Source organism: Trichoderma aggressivum (assembly GCF_033847375.1).
Source record: "Trichoderma aggressivum f. europaeum strain CBS 100526 chromosome Unknown scaffold_005, whole genome shotgun sequence".
In the NCBI taxonomy this organism is placed as follows: domain Eukaryota; kingdom Fungi; phylum Ascomycota; class Sordariomycetes; order Hypocreales; family Hypocreaceae; genus Trichoderma; species Trichoderma aggressivum.
In genome coordinates this window covers 343,971-364,019 of record NW_026946371.1, presented here as the reverse complement: position 1 = coordinate 364,019, position 20,049 = coordinate 343,971, and the positions used below count along the sequence as shown (strand labels likewise).

The following is a 20,049-nucleotide window of genomic DNA, read 5'->3' as shown; positions in this document are numbered from 1 at the left end:
TTACATGGGGGGTTCATTGGCACACCCACTTCCCATTGCCAAGTGTGTGTTGACGATAGGTCTATTTTAAGCCCGTTTTGGACGTTTGACAGAAAACGGAAGAGTGTTGAAGATACATAGCGCGCATGAAATTGAGACTACTGATACCGGGAATGGAGGATACTCGGGGATCTCACGGCTTAAAATTTTTGCGGTCTTTGATGGATCCCGTTGTCAAGGATGAGCCCATTCCCATGAGTCCATCCATCAGCTCATTTGGATTGCCTCGGCATACTCGGGCGTCTTTCGCAATCCAAACACCTGCCTCACTTTCCCACCATGTACCTACCTAGGTAGTCAGGGATAAACAAAGACAGACGATATAACCTCCGAAAACCACGAACCATCTCCGACCTTGATACCCTTTTCTTCCCTCCACCCCCAGTTTATACAACTATCCAGCAATACCACCAAAAAACCCACACATCCCCCTCGATATCCGATGTCTTCTTTAAAAACCGGGGCTCCGTAAACCGTAACACATCAGGGCGTATGCCTAAAGGCGCTTGTTTAATTCCGAAAACTCCCAAGGGTCCCCTCCTCGTCAGTCATGATGAGATGATGCATGGGCTTCTGTACGATATGTATGCACTACATCATTTCAGATGAAAAAAAAACAAGGTGCATGAACCAAACGCCCTCGGTACCTACATCATTAGCATCATTGACAAGCCGGGTCGCTTGCCTTAGCTCGCGTAGGGGTCTGAAGCCAGACGAGAGAGACGTCAAGGGGAGGGGAGGGGCGTTGGGCTATGAAAAGCCCAGGTGGGTTTTTTTTGGTGTTGGACAAGGCTCAAGATTGAGAATGGTGGGCTGATGGGGTTGGCGATGATCTTGATGACGCTGGTGGAAGAAGCCGTGTTTGATGTAACCCGGCTTGGGTTGGCATTAATGGTGTTGAGAGATTACCACCTCATCATGATACATACAGTCTTGACGCAAATGTTGCCCAATATCTCATATCCTACTACAGTTTGACAAAACGCCCAGTTGCTTCATCCCTCCCGAATGCTCCCCTCTATCCTGCGGCCCATGACAGAATGGCGCTGCCGTCTGTGTCACTCCGTTATGTAAATTGTGTAAACAATGTGTAGACAATGTTTAGCCCTCCATCTTGACATCAGTCTCCTTGCCGAGGTTTTTCAGCAGGTAGCTTCGTTTAAAGTACTCGTTGGGATGCACAATTGTCTCGAGCTGGTTGGCTGTCATGACACCTTCATCCTTTGCCTTTTTAATCTCGGCCTTGTGTAAGTGTTCAAACACGCTGTGTAGTTGAGTTAGCCTCGCCGTAATAATTATAGATCGCGCTTCTCGAATCGCAAGTCCCAAAGACGGGAACAGGGGCAAACAACTTACCGGTTACATGCAATGTGAAACTTTTGAGCATCCTTGTCTTCCTTGACACCCTGTAGCACCGATCTGTCAGATACCCCCATGCTTTGTACCAAAGAAGTCAAGTTTTCCAGATTAAAGTGCCGGTACGGGCAGCCGTGGGCCTCGCCAGGTCCCGGAGGATGCTCAGTGAGAATCTTCTGACAGCTAAACGGGCTGTAGCCGCCGCCTCGTCGATTCGTGTCGCCACCCACGTCTCCGTAGGCGTGGCGTATGTTGTACCGGTATTCCTTGTTGAATGTGTCATCCGTGATCTTGTGAAAGGCGCCCCGCCAAAACGCGAGACATTCCTCCAGGTTCAAACCGATACCCTTGAGGAACAGCGTGTACTGAAGGCGGCCGTAGTGTTTAAGGTGAGCGTCGCGACGCAACGACCGATGCAAATTGGACATGCATGCAGGGAAATGTTGTGAAAGATTATCGACATTGGCAGCCGAGATCTGTGCACCAGTGGGAGCCGTTGACCCGGACATGTAAGCTGAGTCGGGAGTAATAAAGTTTTTGGAGAGGTGGTTAAGGATGGGTGTTAATCGGTCATCTTCGTCAAGCCGCGGCAGAGCCCGAGCCGTCAGCTAGTCATTGGAAATGTCATGTTAGCTTACCGCAAAGCTGTGATAGACGGCCGTACGACTCACCTCTAGTTGTCTCTCAAGCCGGCTCGTGAATTCTGCTACAACCATGCTCGATTGCTCTCTCCCAGGCACATATGCCTTTCCAGCTTTCAAGAATACACGCCGACTCTCCACCAAGTCGGGCACCCGCTCCCAGTCCACTTTGAACCATGTTCCATCCTCGCTGCTCGCCTTCTTTCCGCTGACCATGGCTGCCAGCTCGGCACCATACCGTATCTTCTCATCCTCTGTCACTGGCTCCCACCAGTCGAGATCCAAGCTGGATACGAATGTAGATCGCTCGCTCAAATCGTCACTGTTGAATCGCATTCGGAACAGCATTGTCTCAACACGAGCAAACCTCCGGCGCAGGTCTTCGGTGGAGGAAAAGGCGAGCCTCAGGATGAAGTGACTGTAGTGGTCTTTTTGTCGTTGCGAGAGCAGCTTTGTGTTGCTCGAGCTGTTGGAGTCGAGAGGGAGGTATTTGTCGAGGATGGGCTTCATGTGGGTTGCCGTCTCGGCGGGTGATCGGTTGCGAAAGGAGCATGCCTCAAGCTCGGCCAGGACTATGCAGCGTCAGATTTTGAACATTATGTTAGAATATCGGTAGCCTCGCGTTACCTCGTAGTCGGTCAATGGCCCATTGCTCAAACTGCTCGAGTGTGATATCTGCGGTTGGGGCATCTGCGTAAAAGTTCAGGCGGTGGGGGTACTGCGTGTCCTGGAATTGCGGCGTGGCAAACTGCTTCTTTCGGTAATCGACGACATTTCGCCTCTTGGGGTCGATTCTGTTGTGGTCGTGCCGCATCATGATGGCTGGCTGCGTGTGAAGCTGGAGCTGAACCTGAAGCTGAATCTGATGCTCTCGAGGTGGAATTTTGGTGGTTGAGAGTGGCAGAAGTGTGGAGGGACGCGACTTGACGCGTCTCGACGTGGGGCACGGCTGGAATCAATTAAAACCCATGGTGCCCGGTACTTGTCTGGCACTACCATTGGCGCTACGGCCTAGGTACCGGTACCTTGCATCAGCAACACCAAAAGTCTGGGCATCTCCATCTTGTCAATACTTGGCTCGGGGCTCAGCTACTAACTCGCCGATGCCGGAAAAGAAATTGACTTGCCAATTGGATATGTACCAGCATTGTCTGTCTTAATACCCATTCGGATCCTTACATGTTTGTAAAATTGCGTGTGCTTGGGTTACTTGATAGTAAGACCGTCGACTCTTCCAAATCTCTCTCGCAAGGTCCGCGCCACATTACAGGATCAAATTCCCAATACTTTGCCAAATCGAATCTCACTTCAAGCCCTTGTTTGACGCAGCCAAGTACTAGGATTCACTGTCACTCCATAGCACAGTCAGCTGCTGATAACATGGATGCTGGCAGCTCTCTGATTGGAGCCCGAAGCACCTTCACCTTGACGGTAATATCGCTTGGCTATCACAACTTGGCAATTTGGCATTGGCCTTTTGATCGAATGACCAAAAAGCATCAACGCAGAGTCACGGGCACGCATTCGCTTGCCCAAAGAGGGAAGTCGGATAGAAATTTCACAGAGACAAAAAAGAAGACGAAACAAAAAAGAAATTGATTCCCCTTGCGTGGAATTGAAATCGATCTCGTGACCGAGACAGGGGTCGAACCTGCAACCTCCTGATATACTTGATCGTAGTCAGACGCTCTGCCATTGAGCCACACGGCCATTGAACTGTGGCTGAGGAGCAGGGGTAAGTGGTTCAAGAATGCTTCGAGGGTTGAACTGAGAAAAAGAAAAAAACTTGGAGTCAAGCAGTTTCAAAAAGAGATGCCCATTCCAATCCAATGGTGAATTGAAACAGGATGGATAACTTGTATCATTGACCGAGACAGGGGTCGAACCTGCAACCTCCTGATGTACTTAATCGTAGTCAGACGCTCTGCCATTGAGCCACACGGCCGGGATCTTGTCACGTGTAGATAGCCTGCTAAAGCGACCCATGAGTTGAGTTGAATTGAGATGAGATGAGATGAGCGACTAACAGCAAAGTATTGAAACTAGCTCAACCAATTGGTATTTGAACTTGATGCTAGTTATATTTCGGCCCCCGCTTTTCCATGAGTCCACTTGTTCGCCAAAGCCGATGCACGTTGCGGCCCTTCGGAGCGGATGACGTTATGGTGATAAGCTGGGGGACTTGTATCGGAGCATCACATGCCCTTTGATTCGACGGCAGTTTTTCTACTTCTCTTTTTTTTAATCTTTCTGGGCGTTGTTTGCCCGCCGATCTGAGTTTTCAGTTGTCCCGGCTGTGGCATGGAAGTACCCGCTAGTACCGAGTACGAGTACCTGCCGAGCACCTCCCGAGAAAGCACCTACCACACCGGACACAGACTGGACACAAACATCAAAGAAATGAATGGAACCAAATTTCGTGGCATGGGCCTGAGGTTGCAGCAACTCTGCCTGTTAGCCTCTTAGCAGCGCCGTAGTGCAGTACCTCTCTACACAGTACAGGTAGTCGTACCCGTCCCCAGTACTTTATGTAACGTACCGCCCGGCCTGTTTCGGGCTAGCGCGGGCCTTGTACCCCCGGTATCTCCCACCTGGCGGTCGCCCTACGGCTGCGGGTGGGGCCCGAGTCGCTGTTGTACCTGCTACACGCTTCTGTACATGAACAGGGAGCAGACCCGCAGGCATGTCATGCGCTTCGCTTGTACCCGGAACGTCGTCCTTGGATCGGACACCACCAACGTCGTTTCGTTGCACTGACTCCTTCGCGACAAGACAAATCTCGACTCGCAAAAAGCTCTGCCTCTGCCTTGCCGCTTCTCTCGGCCCGTCGTCCGCCAATCCTCCGCCCGCAGAGGCACCGCGCAGAAGCCCTAGATGTCACCGTTATAGGAGAGCGCCGCTCTGGTTTTGGTTTTTGCCCGGCCAAACCCCTCACTTCCAGCCGTCTGTCACCTGTGCCTCCGCGACGTTGCCTCCCTCGCGACGCCCTTTGCTTTGGAACGACCGCGAGCCTCCTCTTCGTCCTTCTGACAGCTCGACGCCTCCGTCCGTCGCAACCGGAGCCTTCGGGGCGACATTGACCATCGACGCGGCGTTCGCAGCCGCCAAGCCGTACGTGACAGCCGTGGCTATGAGTCGCATTGATGGATGCTCATGTTCGACAGGCCTCTGACCGGGACGCTCCTTGTCCAGCCATGAGCAATTCTCCCTTTCACCCGCCAACCTCGATACCCCACGATGGCTTCAATGCCCCCTCGGCGGCGAGCTCTGAGAATCTGAATCTGAACCTGAACCTAAATCTAAACCTAAACCCAAGCTTGAGCTGTCCGTCCGAGATCCGACCCGACGCCCAACGCAACGCACCGGCTTTTGTTCCAGATGACGAATTAGCCTTGGCAGCCAATCCTCCGCTGCCTCCCGTCAGCTTTCAGGCTACAACCATTGCTCCATCGCCTCCAATCCAGTCTGCTCCATTTGAAGATGCGGGCCATCGAGGCCGGCCGTTTCTAGACTCCAACTCCTCTTATCACGATGCTACCTCCTCTCTCCGTATTTCCACAAACGTTGCATCATCTTCTTCCTCTACGGCTTCCCCTTCGATCTACCACCGCGAATCTCCCACCGGGCATACGAGTCTCTCGCCCATTCGCATTCCCACGCCCTTGAACCACAAATCGTCTTCCAACAGCATACGCCTTCTGACGCGAACCCCGAGTCTCAAAGCCGCACTCGCGCATTCAATTGGATCTGCTAGCGGTACTAGTAGTGTTATTTCAAGCCCCATGATTACGGCAATGGGCGACGTGACGCCTTTGCCGAGTCCGCTCTTATCAGGAGAGTCCCCTGGACCCTGGATGAGGCTGGCAGTGGGGTCTGTGTCCCCGCCTCAACACCGAAGTTTATTGAGCAGCGTTGGGGAAGATTTACCTACGATGGGGGCTCCGGTTGGCCCAATGAAGAACCAGAATGCCGCAGCCTCTTCCTCAAGGCGCAAGGCATATGCCAGCCTCACAGAAAGCAATGAGGCTAGTCAAACTTTACCCAAACCCGCACAACAACAACATCAACAACATCAACCTCAATCTGAATCTCAACCTCACACGCGGAACCGGAGCCTCAGTGAATACACCCAGCCAGATCCCACAGCCATCCCAAAGAGAATTATCTCCGTGTCCGGCCCTCACGCCAAGCCTGATTCTCAAGGTCCCCAGATGAGGAGAGAACAAAACCTGGCCGAGTCTCGCGGCCTGTCCCCCAACGTGGCGAAGCCGCCGACGCCCCCTCCCAGCGAGAGCTCGCGAGACTCGACCGACGCCGCCGCAACCTCACGATACGAGTATTTCGAAGCCTTTGACCGGCATGATCGAAAACGTAGGCGCTGGCGCTCAGTGCGAACTGTGGGTCAAGGCACGTTTAGCAGAGTCGTATTGGCTACCAGCCAGATGGATCAGCCTAAGCATCTCTCTGCCGATTTAGGAAACACAACCATGACCGATCCCCCACTTGATCGAAAGGCATTGGTGGCCATCAAGGTGTGCGAGCATGGTCCTCAGGGGGGAGCCAGTGAGGAGCGTGTTGAGATGAGTCTCAAGCGAGAGTTGGAAATCATGCAGAGCATTCGTCACCCCAGTCTGGTCAATCTCATGGCATGGAGCATCGAACCCACCAGGGCGATTCTTGTCCTGACCTACTGCCCCGGAGGAGACTTGTTTGACGTCGCTACAGCCCACCGAAAGCTCTTGACGCCGCCCTTGATGAGACGAATCTTTGCCGAATTGGTCGGTGCCGTGAAATATCTCCACGAACAAATGATTGTTCATCGCGATATCAAGCTAGAGAGTAAGCTCTTTGAAGCGACGGGGATGTGGAAATGGTAGACCTTGCTAACAATCTTTTCAGACGTTCTTGTCAATCTCACGCCCAACGAGCTCGCAGATCCATCAGTCGACTGGGCTACATTCCCGCATTCAGTAATAGCATTGGCCGACCTGGGCCTATCAAGACGGATTGCAGAAGACGAGAAGCTCGAGACACGCTGCGGATCTGAAGACTACGCTGCTCCAGAGGTCATCATGGGTCAACCTTACGACGGTCGTGCTACCGACGCATGGTCGCTTGGTGTGCTACTCTATGCCCTGCTCGAATCTCGACTCCCGTTTGATCCTCCTCCGGGGATGAACGACTCCCATAGAATGCGTAGTCGAAAGAGTCACCGGATTGCAAGAGGCGAATGGCGCTGGATCGAGTACGGCGGCGATGACGGCGATCATGAGGCTAACGAAGCCCGCTTCAAGGAGAGGGGTCTACTGGACGCCATGAACATCACAGAGGGCCTTCTCAAGCGTGCACGAAGCCGCTGGACATTACCGCAAGTCTTGGCCACGCAGTGGGTGCAAGGCGGCATCGCCGTTGATGGTGGCATCCGCTTCAGAGAAGAGGCTGGAGGGGCTGAAGTGCGCTGAGGGCCTTTTCTCTCATTTCCTTCTCGGAAAGACACGGCGAGATGAACAACCGCCTTCTGTTCTCTCTCACGCTGCCGAAGCATCACGAATGCTTTTCTTCGGGCTCAACCACACGTCGACCTTTCGTTATATTCTTCTTCTCGCCAAATTTTGAACCTGTCTTCTTTCTTTTTCTTTATCAAGGCATCAGGACTAAACTGGCGCTGACATTCAATTTACGCGCTTTTGCAACATCACCAACGGAAATGGACAGAAAGCCCATATGATCAGGAGTTATAGGGGCGGTAGAAGGAAGAAAAACACTATCGCATGAAACACACTTTGCAGCTCTAGGCAATGGAGCAATTTGGATGGGAGATGGGACGAGTTTCAAGTAGGAGAGACTATGCGGGACATGTATCACATCACGTATGACTCTTTCAAACAAAGGGGGAGGGGATTATTCAGCAGATTGGGGTGTTTGGTTGGAATTATGGTCTTTTTATGTATTTCGGACTCTTTCTTTTTTCTTGTCTTGCTTTTGACAATAAACGTTCGTGACGTGTCGCTTGTCGTTTGGTAGTTCTGCTTGACCTGCGGAGGGTCTGGTGGGTTAGTTGTATTAGTATCTTTTTCTTCTTCTTGTATAGTAGGTTTTTTTGTTAAGATGATGTGTATATGTAGTGGGGGATGTTGGTAGTTTGCATTACTTTTTTACTTTTTAATATAATATATTTAATTTGAAGGTTTACAATATGAGTGTTGCTGCTTAATATGGGTTCGATGTCATGTTTTTAGACATGGATGGATGCCTCTATTCGATCTAGCTGTCAAAGCAGAGGAGGAAATTTAAACAAACTGGGATAGCAAACTCCGATAGTTGTGCCCTTTCAGAGGGTGGCTCAAAATAATTTGTTAATTTATGTGAGCGATTTCTCAGGATGCTACTAGTTCTAGCTATGCTATGGGACCATTGAGGTCGAAGAATTGTCGACAAATAAACAAAAAGTGTAGCCACATGATCTACACTTTTGTCAAACCACGTCAATTAGATATACATATTTCAATCTTCGATTCCATTCGGACATTACTTTATTTACTTATATGTTGTTCAGCTTATTCACGTATGGTTTCTCTGGCCATCAAGTGGCAGCCACATTCCAAGCAAGCTGTCAGCCCGACTGGCTCTCAGTTCTTATTGGAAAGCTTAATACAACGCAGTGATGATTCTTCTTATGAGATAAGCATAGTGCCTATATAGCTGAAACAGCTGAAGGAAGTTTCAACTGAGTTTCGGCCAATTGCCGCCCACGTGTGAAGCTGAGGAAAGGGACTCCCCCCCCCATGCGAGGCCGTGGTTTTGCCAAGTTGTATATTGCAACTCGGCATAACACAAGTTTTACTTGTTACAAAAAGAAGTAATTCTCAAACTTTCTTACTTCAAGGCAATAGAATGTAGCAATAGCCATCTGTTTTAGCGTTGTTGCATAAGAATTGTGGCTCTGGCTAATTGTATTCGTACATTACGCCTCCAACACAGACAGACATATCTTTGGAATGCTTCAAAACCTAACTTCTGTATAAACTCTTCCATGTCATAAATAGCAAAAGTGTATATGATAATAAAAGACATTGACAACCCGTGTCTCCTGCCAAAAGGCCGGCTCCAATAGTTACTCACCATGTGACTCCTTTTGAAACTGCCCTCTAACAAGCAATTACAGTCGAGTATCATATGATGGATCGTTGGAATAATCACAGCAACTTCTTCAATGACTCTGGCCAGATACGAACAGCCGCCTCTCATAACAAACGTCAATACTTGGAAAACTACAACGCGTACATTGCGCCGAGGCTCCATACACTGGAAGCCAACTTCCAGATCTGGGCAAATATTCTAGCAGCGATTTATCTTCCCGGGCAAATGGCACCCAACACGCAGACATCAACCTAAATCTCAACCCACAACACCCCGGATATGATACGACGTATAGAATCACAGACACGCAAGTGTCCGTCCTCGCCGCCGGTTGTGTATGGCACTACCTCGAGCCCGTCAACGATCCCGCCGCCAGAGCAATCCTTGTCTTCCGAGGGACTGCAACCCATCCAGCCGAGTACCGTGATCGAAAGGGGCGTCTCAATGTTGAACCAGTCGGCGCCTGGGCTGGTGGAAACTTTAACTTCAAAAGCGTCGCATCCTTCAGCTACAGGGTGATCAAATACAGAGTGTTTACTTGGATGAATGAACAGGCTGCCGAGGACAGGGATATCACTGCGGCAGGATACAGTCTTGGAGGATGTTTAGCTATGCGCGTACTCCAACTCTACACCAAAGAGAAACGACCTCGGTGGGAGAAGTCCGAGTTATACGCCTTCACTGCTCCTGATCTAACCACAACAGCTTCAGCAGAATTCACAAACCTATTCCAGGGCCGTTACACCCAGCTGCATACATATTGGCACGTCGACGACCTGGTACCCGTCACTGGACATTACCCTACAACAACACCAAGAGCATACAGTAGTATTATTTTAGACGGTGTTGTTTTTCTTAGAATTGGCGCCTTGCACACGCATCTGCTTCTTTTCATATCCGTCCAACAGGGTTGGGATGTGGCTCTCGCGTATCCCGTAGCAGAAACTCCTCTTAAACCAAACGCTCTAAACATGAAACGCAAAATCATTGGTTTTATGAGACGGTTTCCGTAGGGATTCTTCGGACCAAGTCTATTGTCCCTTCTCAGAGGGGCTATAGCACTCGTGAGAAAGTATTTGACACGCCACAATGTAGATGATTGGTGTGGCCATGAACATTGAACTATATTCCCATGAACATCATATTTTTCCGTATGGCGTGGGGCCATTTACAACAGTAGATACGAGCATTCACTCTTTGTGACGTCTATACATACACCTTGACCAAAAAATCACTTTACTTCTCTAAACCCAGTATTGTTGAATAGTGAGGCCATCTTCCTCCAGGATTCACACACGCCAACCTGATTGTGAAGCAGATAGTCTAGAATTTCAGTACATACTACTCTCCGCTCTATATCTGTTTACTCACCCATTTTTAAACTTATGCTCATGTGCAAGATCAGTTATATTCCATCAAATTCCAAATATAGACCTAAAGTCTACACGTCCATCTGCAGCTCTAGCAGAGTCATTTCTACTACCATTACCTTGAGTCAATCCTTTTAATCATAGAGCACGTTTCCACCACCTCCAAGCAACTTTCAAGGTAACACTCTTTCTCCCCAATCAACTCTATCATACCAGCAAATCCCCAAGCTCTCATCAATCCAACGCAAGCAGAAACCGCCATCAGAAATTTCCTCTCCATGTCGCCATCGTCCTCACCACTGACACAATATTAAATTTCCCTCGGCCCACTAAACCAACTTCCTACAGCCGTCCACTCTGAATACAAAACACAAATCTCTCAAAAAACACAAATCAATTTCACTATTTCACATCTCTGGAATAAACATTATGCTAGTCATACATCATAATACCACACAGCGCCTCTTCGCCACGCCGCCGTGTCGTGTCATGTCATTCATTCAATTGTAAAAATAGTTCAAACCACCAGCATAATGACTCGCAACTCCAAACGCGGAACTGCATCCGCCGCGTATCGTCAGTAACGTGCCTCATCCTGCCACCAAAAGGCAAAAAAAGACAAAAGGCTAGATGGGACTCTCGACCGACCCAATTCCTAGACAAAAACAAAAAAGAGGCTGTGCTGGCATATACGAGATGCCCATTGAAGGATGAAACTAATTAATGCAGCTGTGCGTCCTGTTTCCACTTGCCACGATAGTCTCCAAAGCCCGTGCACGTTTGGCTATGCAGAATAAAATGAACATCACATGTCAACGCCATCGTATGTCCTTTTCCCCCTCTTCTTTCAGCTGGAGTTGTGGTCCATCTTTTGGCATGACACATAGCTTCTCTCTCCTTTGCTCCCTTTATCTACTGAGCCTCCAATTTGAGCCCGCAGTTGTATGGGATACACAGTCCCTCGGGCGACTCTGACCAGGCACTCGGCTTGTGCAATAGTGCTCGTCCAAACATCACGATAGCGTATTGGGAAAAGGTAACACAGGCCGGCGTTTAGAGACACAGGGCTGAACGACAAACAGAATGTGTGACACAGGCATACTGCAAGGCAGCTGCATGTTCCTGCCGAGGACTCTGCTCAAGGGCATGTGACTTCTTCTTTTGTGAGGAGAAACAGAGTTGGTTCTCCTGACTCGAATCCTGCATGCGGCCGCCATTTGCAGCCCAGGCGGCGGCAGCTAACAACCGGATGTTTTAGAGCGGATGAAAGCCGTGGCATCCAGAACTTTCCTTGCGAATACGGCTCTGAGACAAGCGCCGTGCTAGAAGAAATGTCTCTGCTTCAGCTCAAGAGTCCTTTTCCGCCTCTACGAGGTTCGATTCGTCGCCGCCGCGTAACACATGACGGACACCTTCATTCCAGATCAGCAAAGCATGTCACTTGGGTTCGACGGCGTGGCACCCGCTCGCGCCGTAGCGTCACCGTTCGCCCCCTGAATGAGATTAGAACGATGCCAGACGCGGAGAAGAAAGGAAAAACAATATGCTGCTCATGGGGAAACGGGGCCTGGATGGACAGAAACTTTACTGCCTCTCCCATTTTCAAGGCCTCCTATCGCCATTGCAGAACTAAGCGAGCGCCTGCCGCTGGTAAAAAGACTCGACTTGGGCCCATTGATGGCACAGTGAACTTCTCCGCACGTTTTTTGAGTTAGGTAGATCGACTCGGGTCTGGGATGGAGTCCCAACGCATGGACGCCAAGTTCGGGGAACGACATTCGGTTTTCAACAACAATAGTCCCTCTCACTTCCATGCTCCTCATCCTTGGCTCCCGTGCTTAATGCATCCTGCAGAAACGATGGATGCGATCCATCTCATTCGATCTTGAGCAAGGCTGGCCAGCCTTGCCCCAGAAAAGGAGGTCAAGAGAATCCCCAGAAACCGCCACAGCGGACCGGCGGCTATCGTCGGGAAGCAGCATGCACTGTTTGGCGTCTGATGGCATGGCATTTCCTGGGGAAATGTCCACTCCGGAGGGCCTCTCCGGAAAATCACTACTAATAGAAATCAAAACCCCGTGTTCTTGGCTGCGGGTGTCATTTGAAAGCGGCCTAGGATACGATGCAGCCATGCGTCGTAGGCCTCATCCTTTGGATATCGTGATATCGTAGTTGGCCGCATGAGTAGAGAGTAGTGCAGGCAGGACTCCAGACAGTAGTCGTTATCGGCCAAGCGCAAAGTCAAGCTGGCACCAGAGAAACAGCCCGACAAAGCCCGAGCCGTCCCCGAAAATCTTTGCGCGGGACGCTGGGCCTGGGCCTCCTCCTCCTCCTCCTCCAAACAAAGGCGTCACTCGCTGCACTTCAAAGTGCTCCAGTTTCTGTCTTTAGTCATGAGCAACGCAGAAACTAACACTTGCCGCAAGGGCCTCCGACAGCCGGTAGTAGCTGTTTCAACATCGGTTGATGAACCGGACAACCTTGCGGAAGAGGGAGCTGGAAACACAGCTCGCATGGACACACGCTGTCTGTCGGCTGGCTCGCGCAACAAAAAAGTAACAGACAGGTGGATCGCTCCCAGGCCATCTCGGCAAGGTTCCAGCTTTCGGCGGCAACTTTGAGCTCCGCTTGTCAGTCCCCGCATCCAATATTGGCTGTTTGGGCACGAATAGCACGCGCTCCTTTTATGTAATTCGGCAGCCTTCCGGCTAGATCCAAATCTCGACAGCTTTCCCCATCTCCATGGCCATCGTATACTTGTAGAGACCCTGTGCGTTGAAATCTAGACGTCCGAGTAGTTGTCGAGTTTTTCCATTTTAGCAGCTGGCTTGGTTTTCAGGGGAATGTGATGCATGCGGCTTCCTCCCGAACTTAATAAGAGCGCCTCCCCCCGTCAAATCGGGATAACATCCCGGCATCCAGTCAAGGCCATGCGATTCGTAATGCTAAAACAAGCCACTTGGAGCAGCTTGCCTTCGCTTGCCCACCACTCAACGTCATTGGTCTCGGCCTGGAAAGGGCCCTGGCAAACTCGGCTGACAGTACGAGCGACTAGCAGTAACGGGCCAGGAGTGTTGCATGCCTCGGAAATCAGCCACGAAATTCATCAGACCTGCTCATAATGGCTATTCGTCGCGTTACCTGCTCCCGTCGTGCTCCGTACTTGCAGTTGCCGCCCACTTTGACTGGTGCCCTGCCTGCCCGCCCGCTCGTTGCCTCAGACAACAGTAAAGACTTGCAGATTTTCACAAGCTGAAATGCTGGACAGACATGACGTTGCTGCTGCAAGGACTGTATGCGAGTGATGAATCCTTCTTTGTCGCTCAAATTAGCTCATCATCCTTAAATGAGCCCTTATCAGCAGCCGCCGCGGACAAGGCTCGGTCAGTCATATTTGATGGCCAGCCCAACCTGGTCAGTGACAAACCAAGGCACGGCAGGAATCTCGTGCTCCGTTGCTCGTACGAAAGAGTTACCTAGGCACATGTATTTCTCCGTCATGTGAAAGTAGCTAGAGTACCGCCCCTAGAGGTATTTGCACCATGTGGCTCGGCGACTGCCGCCATCTCATCGACGCCAAACACGTCGCATTAAAAGTCAATGCTTTGCATGCTAGTACTGTACCCGGACGAGTACGTGCTCTGGAAATTGCCCCCCGTCCGGCAGATATTAGCATCATGCTGGTCTAGCTGATTTGGAATTTTGTCCCCGAGAGTTTCGCCCTGTCCTCTGCATCAGGGCGAGACCGACAGCAAGGCAAGGGAAGCAGAGGAAGAAAAAATTGCAAATGGCGTAAACCGCCGGGGCTCTTGCGCTAGGTGGACGCCGCCAGAAGAGATAACGCCAACTGAATGTAGCACGCACTTCGTAATTGCACGCGATTTTTTTTTTTGCCGCAAAGTCGTTTTTCCCTCGTAGGCAGCGGGTCTGCAATGCTTGGTCAGAGAGGCTCTGCCCACTTGGGGGCAAACCCGTTGGCCACTGAAGATACGGCCTCGCTCTTAGCCCCATTCCAGACAAGTTGGAAAAGGAGGGCTCTATAATATATGATGTAGGATTTCCAAGCGTGCTTATCGACGATAAGGTTCTTTGACGACGGCCATGGGCGCGGATTGCGGCAGATACGGGAACGCTGTTTGGCACAGGCCGGTGCTGTGTGAGATCTCGTGAGATGCCACCCACAAGAGCAAAGAACAGTGTCCAGGGAAACGGATTCAAGGTTGTATCTCGACACCAATCAACCCTTGCTAGTCCCGCAGAAGCTGCTGACACCAAGGTCTCGGCGCGGGTCAGCCCCAGACCCTCGATAGGCTTCGGTTTCGACCCACGGCGGTGGCCGAAGGCGCCAGCATCATGTTGCGCCGTACTCCGTGCTTGTACCACCACTGCTGAATCGTATTGCGCCCCACAGTGTCGTCTCCTCACATCCCCCAGCTCTGTTCCTTGACTGCGATCAGTCTTTGTCAAATACGATACGACAAGCCATCATGGACAAGACATTGTCGGCCCGGCTCCAGTGCTTGCTTGGTCACGCCCACCGCCCATTACAGGCAGTACACTGAACGCACGGATATGGAAGAAATGCGATCCGACGGATTTGCGACACGCTTTGGGCGATCCTTCCAGCACAAGGCAGGTCGCGGCAGTGCCGCCAACGGAGGAGTATACCAGAAACTGTTCATCAGAGAGTCGCCGCGGGCGAATGGCTGGCTCATGTTGCCAAATCTCGGAAGAGCGTGTGCCCTCCGTCTGGACGCTCTCCCACATTATGTGCTCATCCATCCTGCTTCTGCCCATATGGGTTTGCGGAGTGGTGCTATACTAGTTAGCGTACGGAGTTGAGACTCGGGGTGACAGCCACAATGCACCCAGTACGTATCTATTCCGTATCTTGAAGCAGCAATCTGCGTACACCAAGGCAAGGCCATTGCAGTAGAACCAGAAAGGAACATCCATTTAGCGAACTTGGCGGCTTTGGTGTGAGCCCTAAGCCTTCCCGCCCGCTGGCTCGGTCACTCCTTTTGCACTGGTATTGGTGGCCCGAGGCATGTCGGTTGTACCGGTGCGAATCGTAGTGGTGGTGGTTCAATCTGTGGCGCTGTCTTGTCCCTCGTCTGAGTGGTTCGCATATCTCTCAAGCAAATCCTCTCGTCTCTCCATTCTCACACGACAGCCCGCACAGGGTGCGGAATCCTTCTGGAACCGCCTAACAACGGGCACTGGTCGAGCTGTGCGCCTGAAGACATCGCCGCGAGGCGAAATGCCATCATTGATTGCGTCGGAGCACAGTGTCCTCGAGAATATGGCACCAGGGGGTCAGTATCAGAGCGCTGTCATTGGTGGTTTTCCCTGGTGGGTGGTGGCTTGAGGCCATATCACCTTCTTTTTCTGGCCGATGGTGGCATTCCCACACGCCGACCCCCCTGGCTACTCCAGCTCAATGGCCGGCAGCCCTACTTGTTTCCCCGGCCTGATTATTTGCTTCGCCATCGCTGTTGCAATAGTCGTTAGCCAGCCTGCATTAGGTTACATCCCCTCCAATCCAACGTTTGGCTCGCCGTGTTGTCTCTTCCATGCTAGCCCCTCTCCACTTGCTCTCGTGCCTAGGCTGTCCCGTCGTTTAATACCATCGTGCTAGCAGTAGCATTTGGCATTAGTCCAGTAGAGTACACCAGAGCGATTCTGTCTGTCCTTGCTCCAACTTGGGGATCTCGCTCTCTTATCTCAGCGGGGGCCTTCTAAATTGACCCTTCTCGAAAGACGGCACATGGGATTTCCCTTCTTGGAAACCTAGACGAAGGAACTTTTGCTCGCTCTCTCTTTCACTGGGTGGCTTGGCTGTCTTCCTCCCACGCTTCTGCTGCTGCTCTGTTGTTTGTCCAAATCACACAACGGCTGTTGCCCTATCAAGGCGGATTCCCACATCAGCCGATATCTGGGGAACGATACCGATATCTGCCCCTAGCCAGCCAGCCAAAGCCCTTGTACTGGGCGCAGCGCTCTCGTTTAGTAGGCCTTCGCTACCGCTGTGATTTCCCTTCTCTTTACTATCCATCTACACCGGGCGACTATGGGCACCTTTGCCCGCCTCCCATACACGACGACCTTGATTTGATTGAGCAGACACGCTCGCCACTCCAACAGAGTGATGAATCATTGCGCTGGAGACTGATTATTCCAGCCGAGTCTCACGACTTGCCCAGGTCCGTCAGTGACTGACAGACAGACTGCCGGCGGACTGAGCAACAGTGCTCTGTCTGCTCGGTGTGGGCACGTTGACATGTTCCATCAACCGCCAGATAAGCCTCGCGCGACTGGCTTCGATGATGATACGTTTGGGTTTGCCAACCAGGGTTGGGATAGGTATGGCTTCGGCAACGTGTCGTCGCCTCCTCCGGCGATGCCTCTGCAGCCCATCCAGAGGACCGGACGGGCCTATTCCACGGCATCGGTAATGGACTGGACGCCCGACATCGACACGACCTTTCACCACCACGGCGATGGGGTGGCCATGTCGCCAGTAGAAAATGTCGAAATGGATAGCCTGGGTTCGTCTCAAGGAGGGGGAGGGGTTGGCCGCTTGGTCGCGCATTTCGAGAATAAAGGTTATGTCCCGCCATTGCCTCCTCGGCCCATCAACAACCAGCCGCACCAACCGCACCAACCGCACCATCTTGGTACCAGCCCTTCAATATCGTCACAGTTTGGCAGCCTGAATTCTGTAGCCCATACGCATAGGATCTCGAGCCCAGTTGCTAGCTCAGGTGAATCCCAATATGGCTCACTTGGTGTCCATTCGCCCCCAACTCCCAGCCCAATCGGCACCAGCATGGGCCGCTCTGGCAGTGTGCACTATGGCAGTTTCCATGATACTCAGCAGGTGCATAGTCCCGGTATTGGCACGCCATTTGGAGGTATGGATGGGTTCATGAACTCTACTCGTGTGAATAGTCCGATGGTATCGACGCCAATGATCTCAACGCCCATGGTATCAACGCCCATGGTGTCCAGCCCGATGGCCACTCCCGGAGTTCCTGGTACCCCTGGATTCGAAATATGGCGACCTCCTCCTTCGATGACCACCCCCATCATCAAAACCGAACCGATCACCAACCCTGCCAACTTTGGCGGCTATTTCAGACCTCCCGTGCCAACAACACCAAAGCCAGTTGTCAACGCAGGCAACCAGTTCATCTTGGAATTCAACCCCAGCGCCAAAGCCGCCAAAGGGAAAGCCCCAGCAAAACCTCCCAGGCCACGATTGCCTCCACGGAAACCCTCTGTCGCGCAGGCACAAATATCAGCCCGAGCATCGACACCTGCTCAAGCACCAACACCAGCACCCGCACCAGCACCCACCCCCGCCGCTGCCTCAACGCCAGGCCCAATGTCTCCTCCTCCTAAACCGCCTCGACCTACCGAACCATCATCTTCATCGACACCTCTTGCTGTAAGCTGTCTTGTGAGGTTCGGAGGGGCTTCTCTAACCGTAGTACTAACGCATTCATTCAGGCACAACGGCAGGATTCGATTTCTCTTCGTGCCCAGGCAGGTACTAGGCCGTCACGGGAACAGGTTCCTGCAGAGGCTTGGGAGCAATATAAGTCCACCATCAAAACCCTCTATCTTGAAGAAAGAAAACCATTGAAGGAAGTCATGAGCATCATGGCCGACAAATATGGCTTTCAAGCAACGTGAGTCGGGGATTCCTCTTTCCCTTGTGTTTTCAAATCTCCCTGAAGCAGATCTGACCCTCCCCCCAGACCCAAGATGTACAAGACTAGGTTTTCTCAATGGGGTTTCGTGAAGAACAACACAGAAGAGGAAGTAAAGCGGCTATTGTCGATGAAGTTCCAGCGCGATGCCGAGGGCAAAGTTTCCGAGTTTGTCCGAAATGGCAGAGTGGTAAATCTGGGCACTTACTTGAAACGAAAAGGAGTGACGGAGTATGATTTGGTGGACTTTGAGTTGCCGGCCGATCTCCCAGCTCATATCCGATGCAGAACGCCAACACCACCTCCAGCGCTTCGGTCACCCGATCTCCTTCGCGCACAAGAGGTTGTGGTTGGGAACATGCGCAAAGCATTTTTGCATTGTCGGCAATTTGAAATGGAGACGGAGACGCAAATCGGCTGGCCGTCGACCATGGTTTGGGGGGCCGGATCAAGCGAACTGTTAGTCGAGGCCAACTTTTATTTCGAAGCTCGCGACGCAGACCAAGGTGGTGACTACCTGATGCGGGCCTTCAAACAGCTCGAGGTGGACCTGAGAAAACTTTCACCGCAAGGCATCATGGAACTCATCCTGGGCATGATTAATCGCGATCCCGGCATGATGACGGCTTTGTGCAAATACCTGGCGGCATACTCGACGACTAATCTGGAGCGCACACATCCTCTCCGGCAAATCTTCACCTGTTTGTATGAAGTGCAGCAAAAACATGGAGCACAGACACTGTCTGAACTCTTGTGGACCAGTATTTCCACCATTGCGGAGGAACTTGAAGCCATTTATGGACGCAAGCATCCCTATGTGGCTCGGACATGGGCCGATCTCGCACTCTTTTATAACCAGGTGAACCCTGAGAGGTTGGAGAAATTGGTTGTTGAGCTTCGCGTCCTGCAGAGGCAGCTCGAGCAGCGCCATGGCCATTCCAGCGTCGAAGTGGTGTCTATCCGATATGCTATACTGCTCCTGGTGTATGCGGCGGCTCCTCAGTCAGACGCCGCGAAACAAGCTGCAAACGATTATTGGAATATGCTGCGAAATATGGGAACCATGCATCTCATGCGCGACTCCCGCCCAAACAGCTATTGTTATCACAGCCCTCTCAAAGTCGACCCATGGACAAAGAGATGTCGAAGGCGGTACGACTCACTCGTCTCCATCCTGGAAGAGCATGTGGGAGTGAGAATTCATCCTTATTTCGAGGAGGACTTCCACACAACCGAGCACGCCCAAGAACCACAGAATTCGTGGGCCGCTGCCATGCAGATGGGCACGTCGAGCAGATCATGGGGCTTCATTTAGCGAAGCATCCTCGAGGCTTGGGCTCGTCCAAGCCAAACTAGCGGTATCACGATACCTTGTCTCTCATTTACTCATGACGATTATCTCGTTGAGAAAAGAAAAGAAAAGAGTCGGCAACACGCGTTTTGGCGAGCATGACTTGTCGGGATCTTTTTGTCGAATCTCGGCGGACGGTTGATACCCAGCATCAAGGGGGTTTGGGCGCGCATAGCGACGATTTCGGTTCCGTACCGTTTGCCATCTCATATCGAGCCTGGAGTTTGGGACGGCTGATATTTTTCACCCTCGTGGAATTTTCCTTTGTCGTCTAGTTCACGCTGACAAGTCGTTTTTCCTTGGTTTTATTTTTGTCTCCTTGCGCGCAAGTTGTTGCACCTCGAGCCGGCGTTTTGGAGGCTTCTTAGCTGGATGCGCGTGCATCCGTGTATAATAGTGTGAATGAGTTGTTGTTGTTTTGTTGTATTTTTGCGTTG

At 51.6% G+C, this 20,049-nt stretch overlaps 5 protein-coding genes across 5 annotated transcripts; 3 read left to right on the top strand and 2 right to left on the bottom strand.

Moving 5' to 3' along the window:
* Positions 1–1,140: 1,140 nt before the first annotated feature.
* Positions 1,141–2,853, bottom strand: Triagg1_2021 (uncharacterized protein; the record flags this gene model as incomplete). Its single annotated transcript, XM_062896157.1, has 4 exons — positions 1,141–1,303; positions 1,396–2,003; positions 2,067–2,608; positions 2,664–2,853. 4 exons carry the CDS (start codon positions 2,851–2,853, stop codon positions 1,141–1,143), a joined length of 1,503 nt encoding a protein of 500 aa, XP_062758877.1.
* Positions 2,854–4,277: 1,424 nt separating this feature from the next.
* On the bottom strand, positions 4,278–5,177 carry Triagg1_2020 (uncharacterized protein; the record flags this gene model as incomplete). Its single annotated transcript, XM_062896156.1, has 4 exons — positions 4,278–4,466; positions 4,522–4,525; positions 4,576–4,906; positions 5,021–5,177. 4 exons carry the CDS (start codon positions 5,175–5,177, stop codon positions 4,278–4,280), a joined length of 681 nt encoding a protein of 226 aa, XP_062758876.1.
* A 53-nt stretch (positions 5,178–5,230) lies between these two features.
* Positions 5,231–7,498, top strand: Triagg1_2019 (uncharacterized protein; the record flags this gene model as incomplete). Its single annotated transcript, XM_062896154.1, has 2 exons — positions 5,231–6,875; positions 6,936–7,498. The coding sequence occupies 2 exons, from the start codon at positions 5,231–5,233 to the stop codon at positions 7,496–7,498; spliced, it is 2,208 nt and encodes a 735-aa protein (XP_062758875.1).
* Positions 7,499–9,212: 1,714 nt separating this feature from the next.
* On the top strand, positions 9,213–10,189 carry Triagg1_2018 (uncharacterized protein; the record flags this gene model as incomplete). Its single annotated transcript, XM_062896153.1, has 2 exons — positions 9,213–9,316; positions 9,379–10,189. The coding sequence occupies 2 exons, from the start codon at positions 9,213–9,215 to the stop codon at positions 10,187–10,189; spliced, it is 915 nt and encodes a 304-aa protein (XP_062758874.1).
* Positions 10,190–16,826: 6,637 nt separating this feature from the next.
* Positions 16,827–19,576, top strand: Triagg1_2017 (uncharacterized protein; the record flags this gene model as incomplete). The annotated part of the gene is made up of 3 exons (XM_062896152.1): positions 16,827–17,996; positions 18,059–18,240; positions 18,310–19,576. The coding sequence occupies 3 exons, from the start codon at positions 16,827–16,829 to the stop codon at positions 19,574–19,576; spliced, it is 2,619 nt and encodes an 872-aa protein (XP_062758873.1).
* Positions 19,577–20,049: the final 473 nt, after the last annotated feature.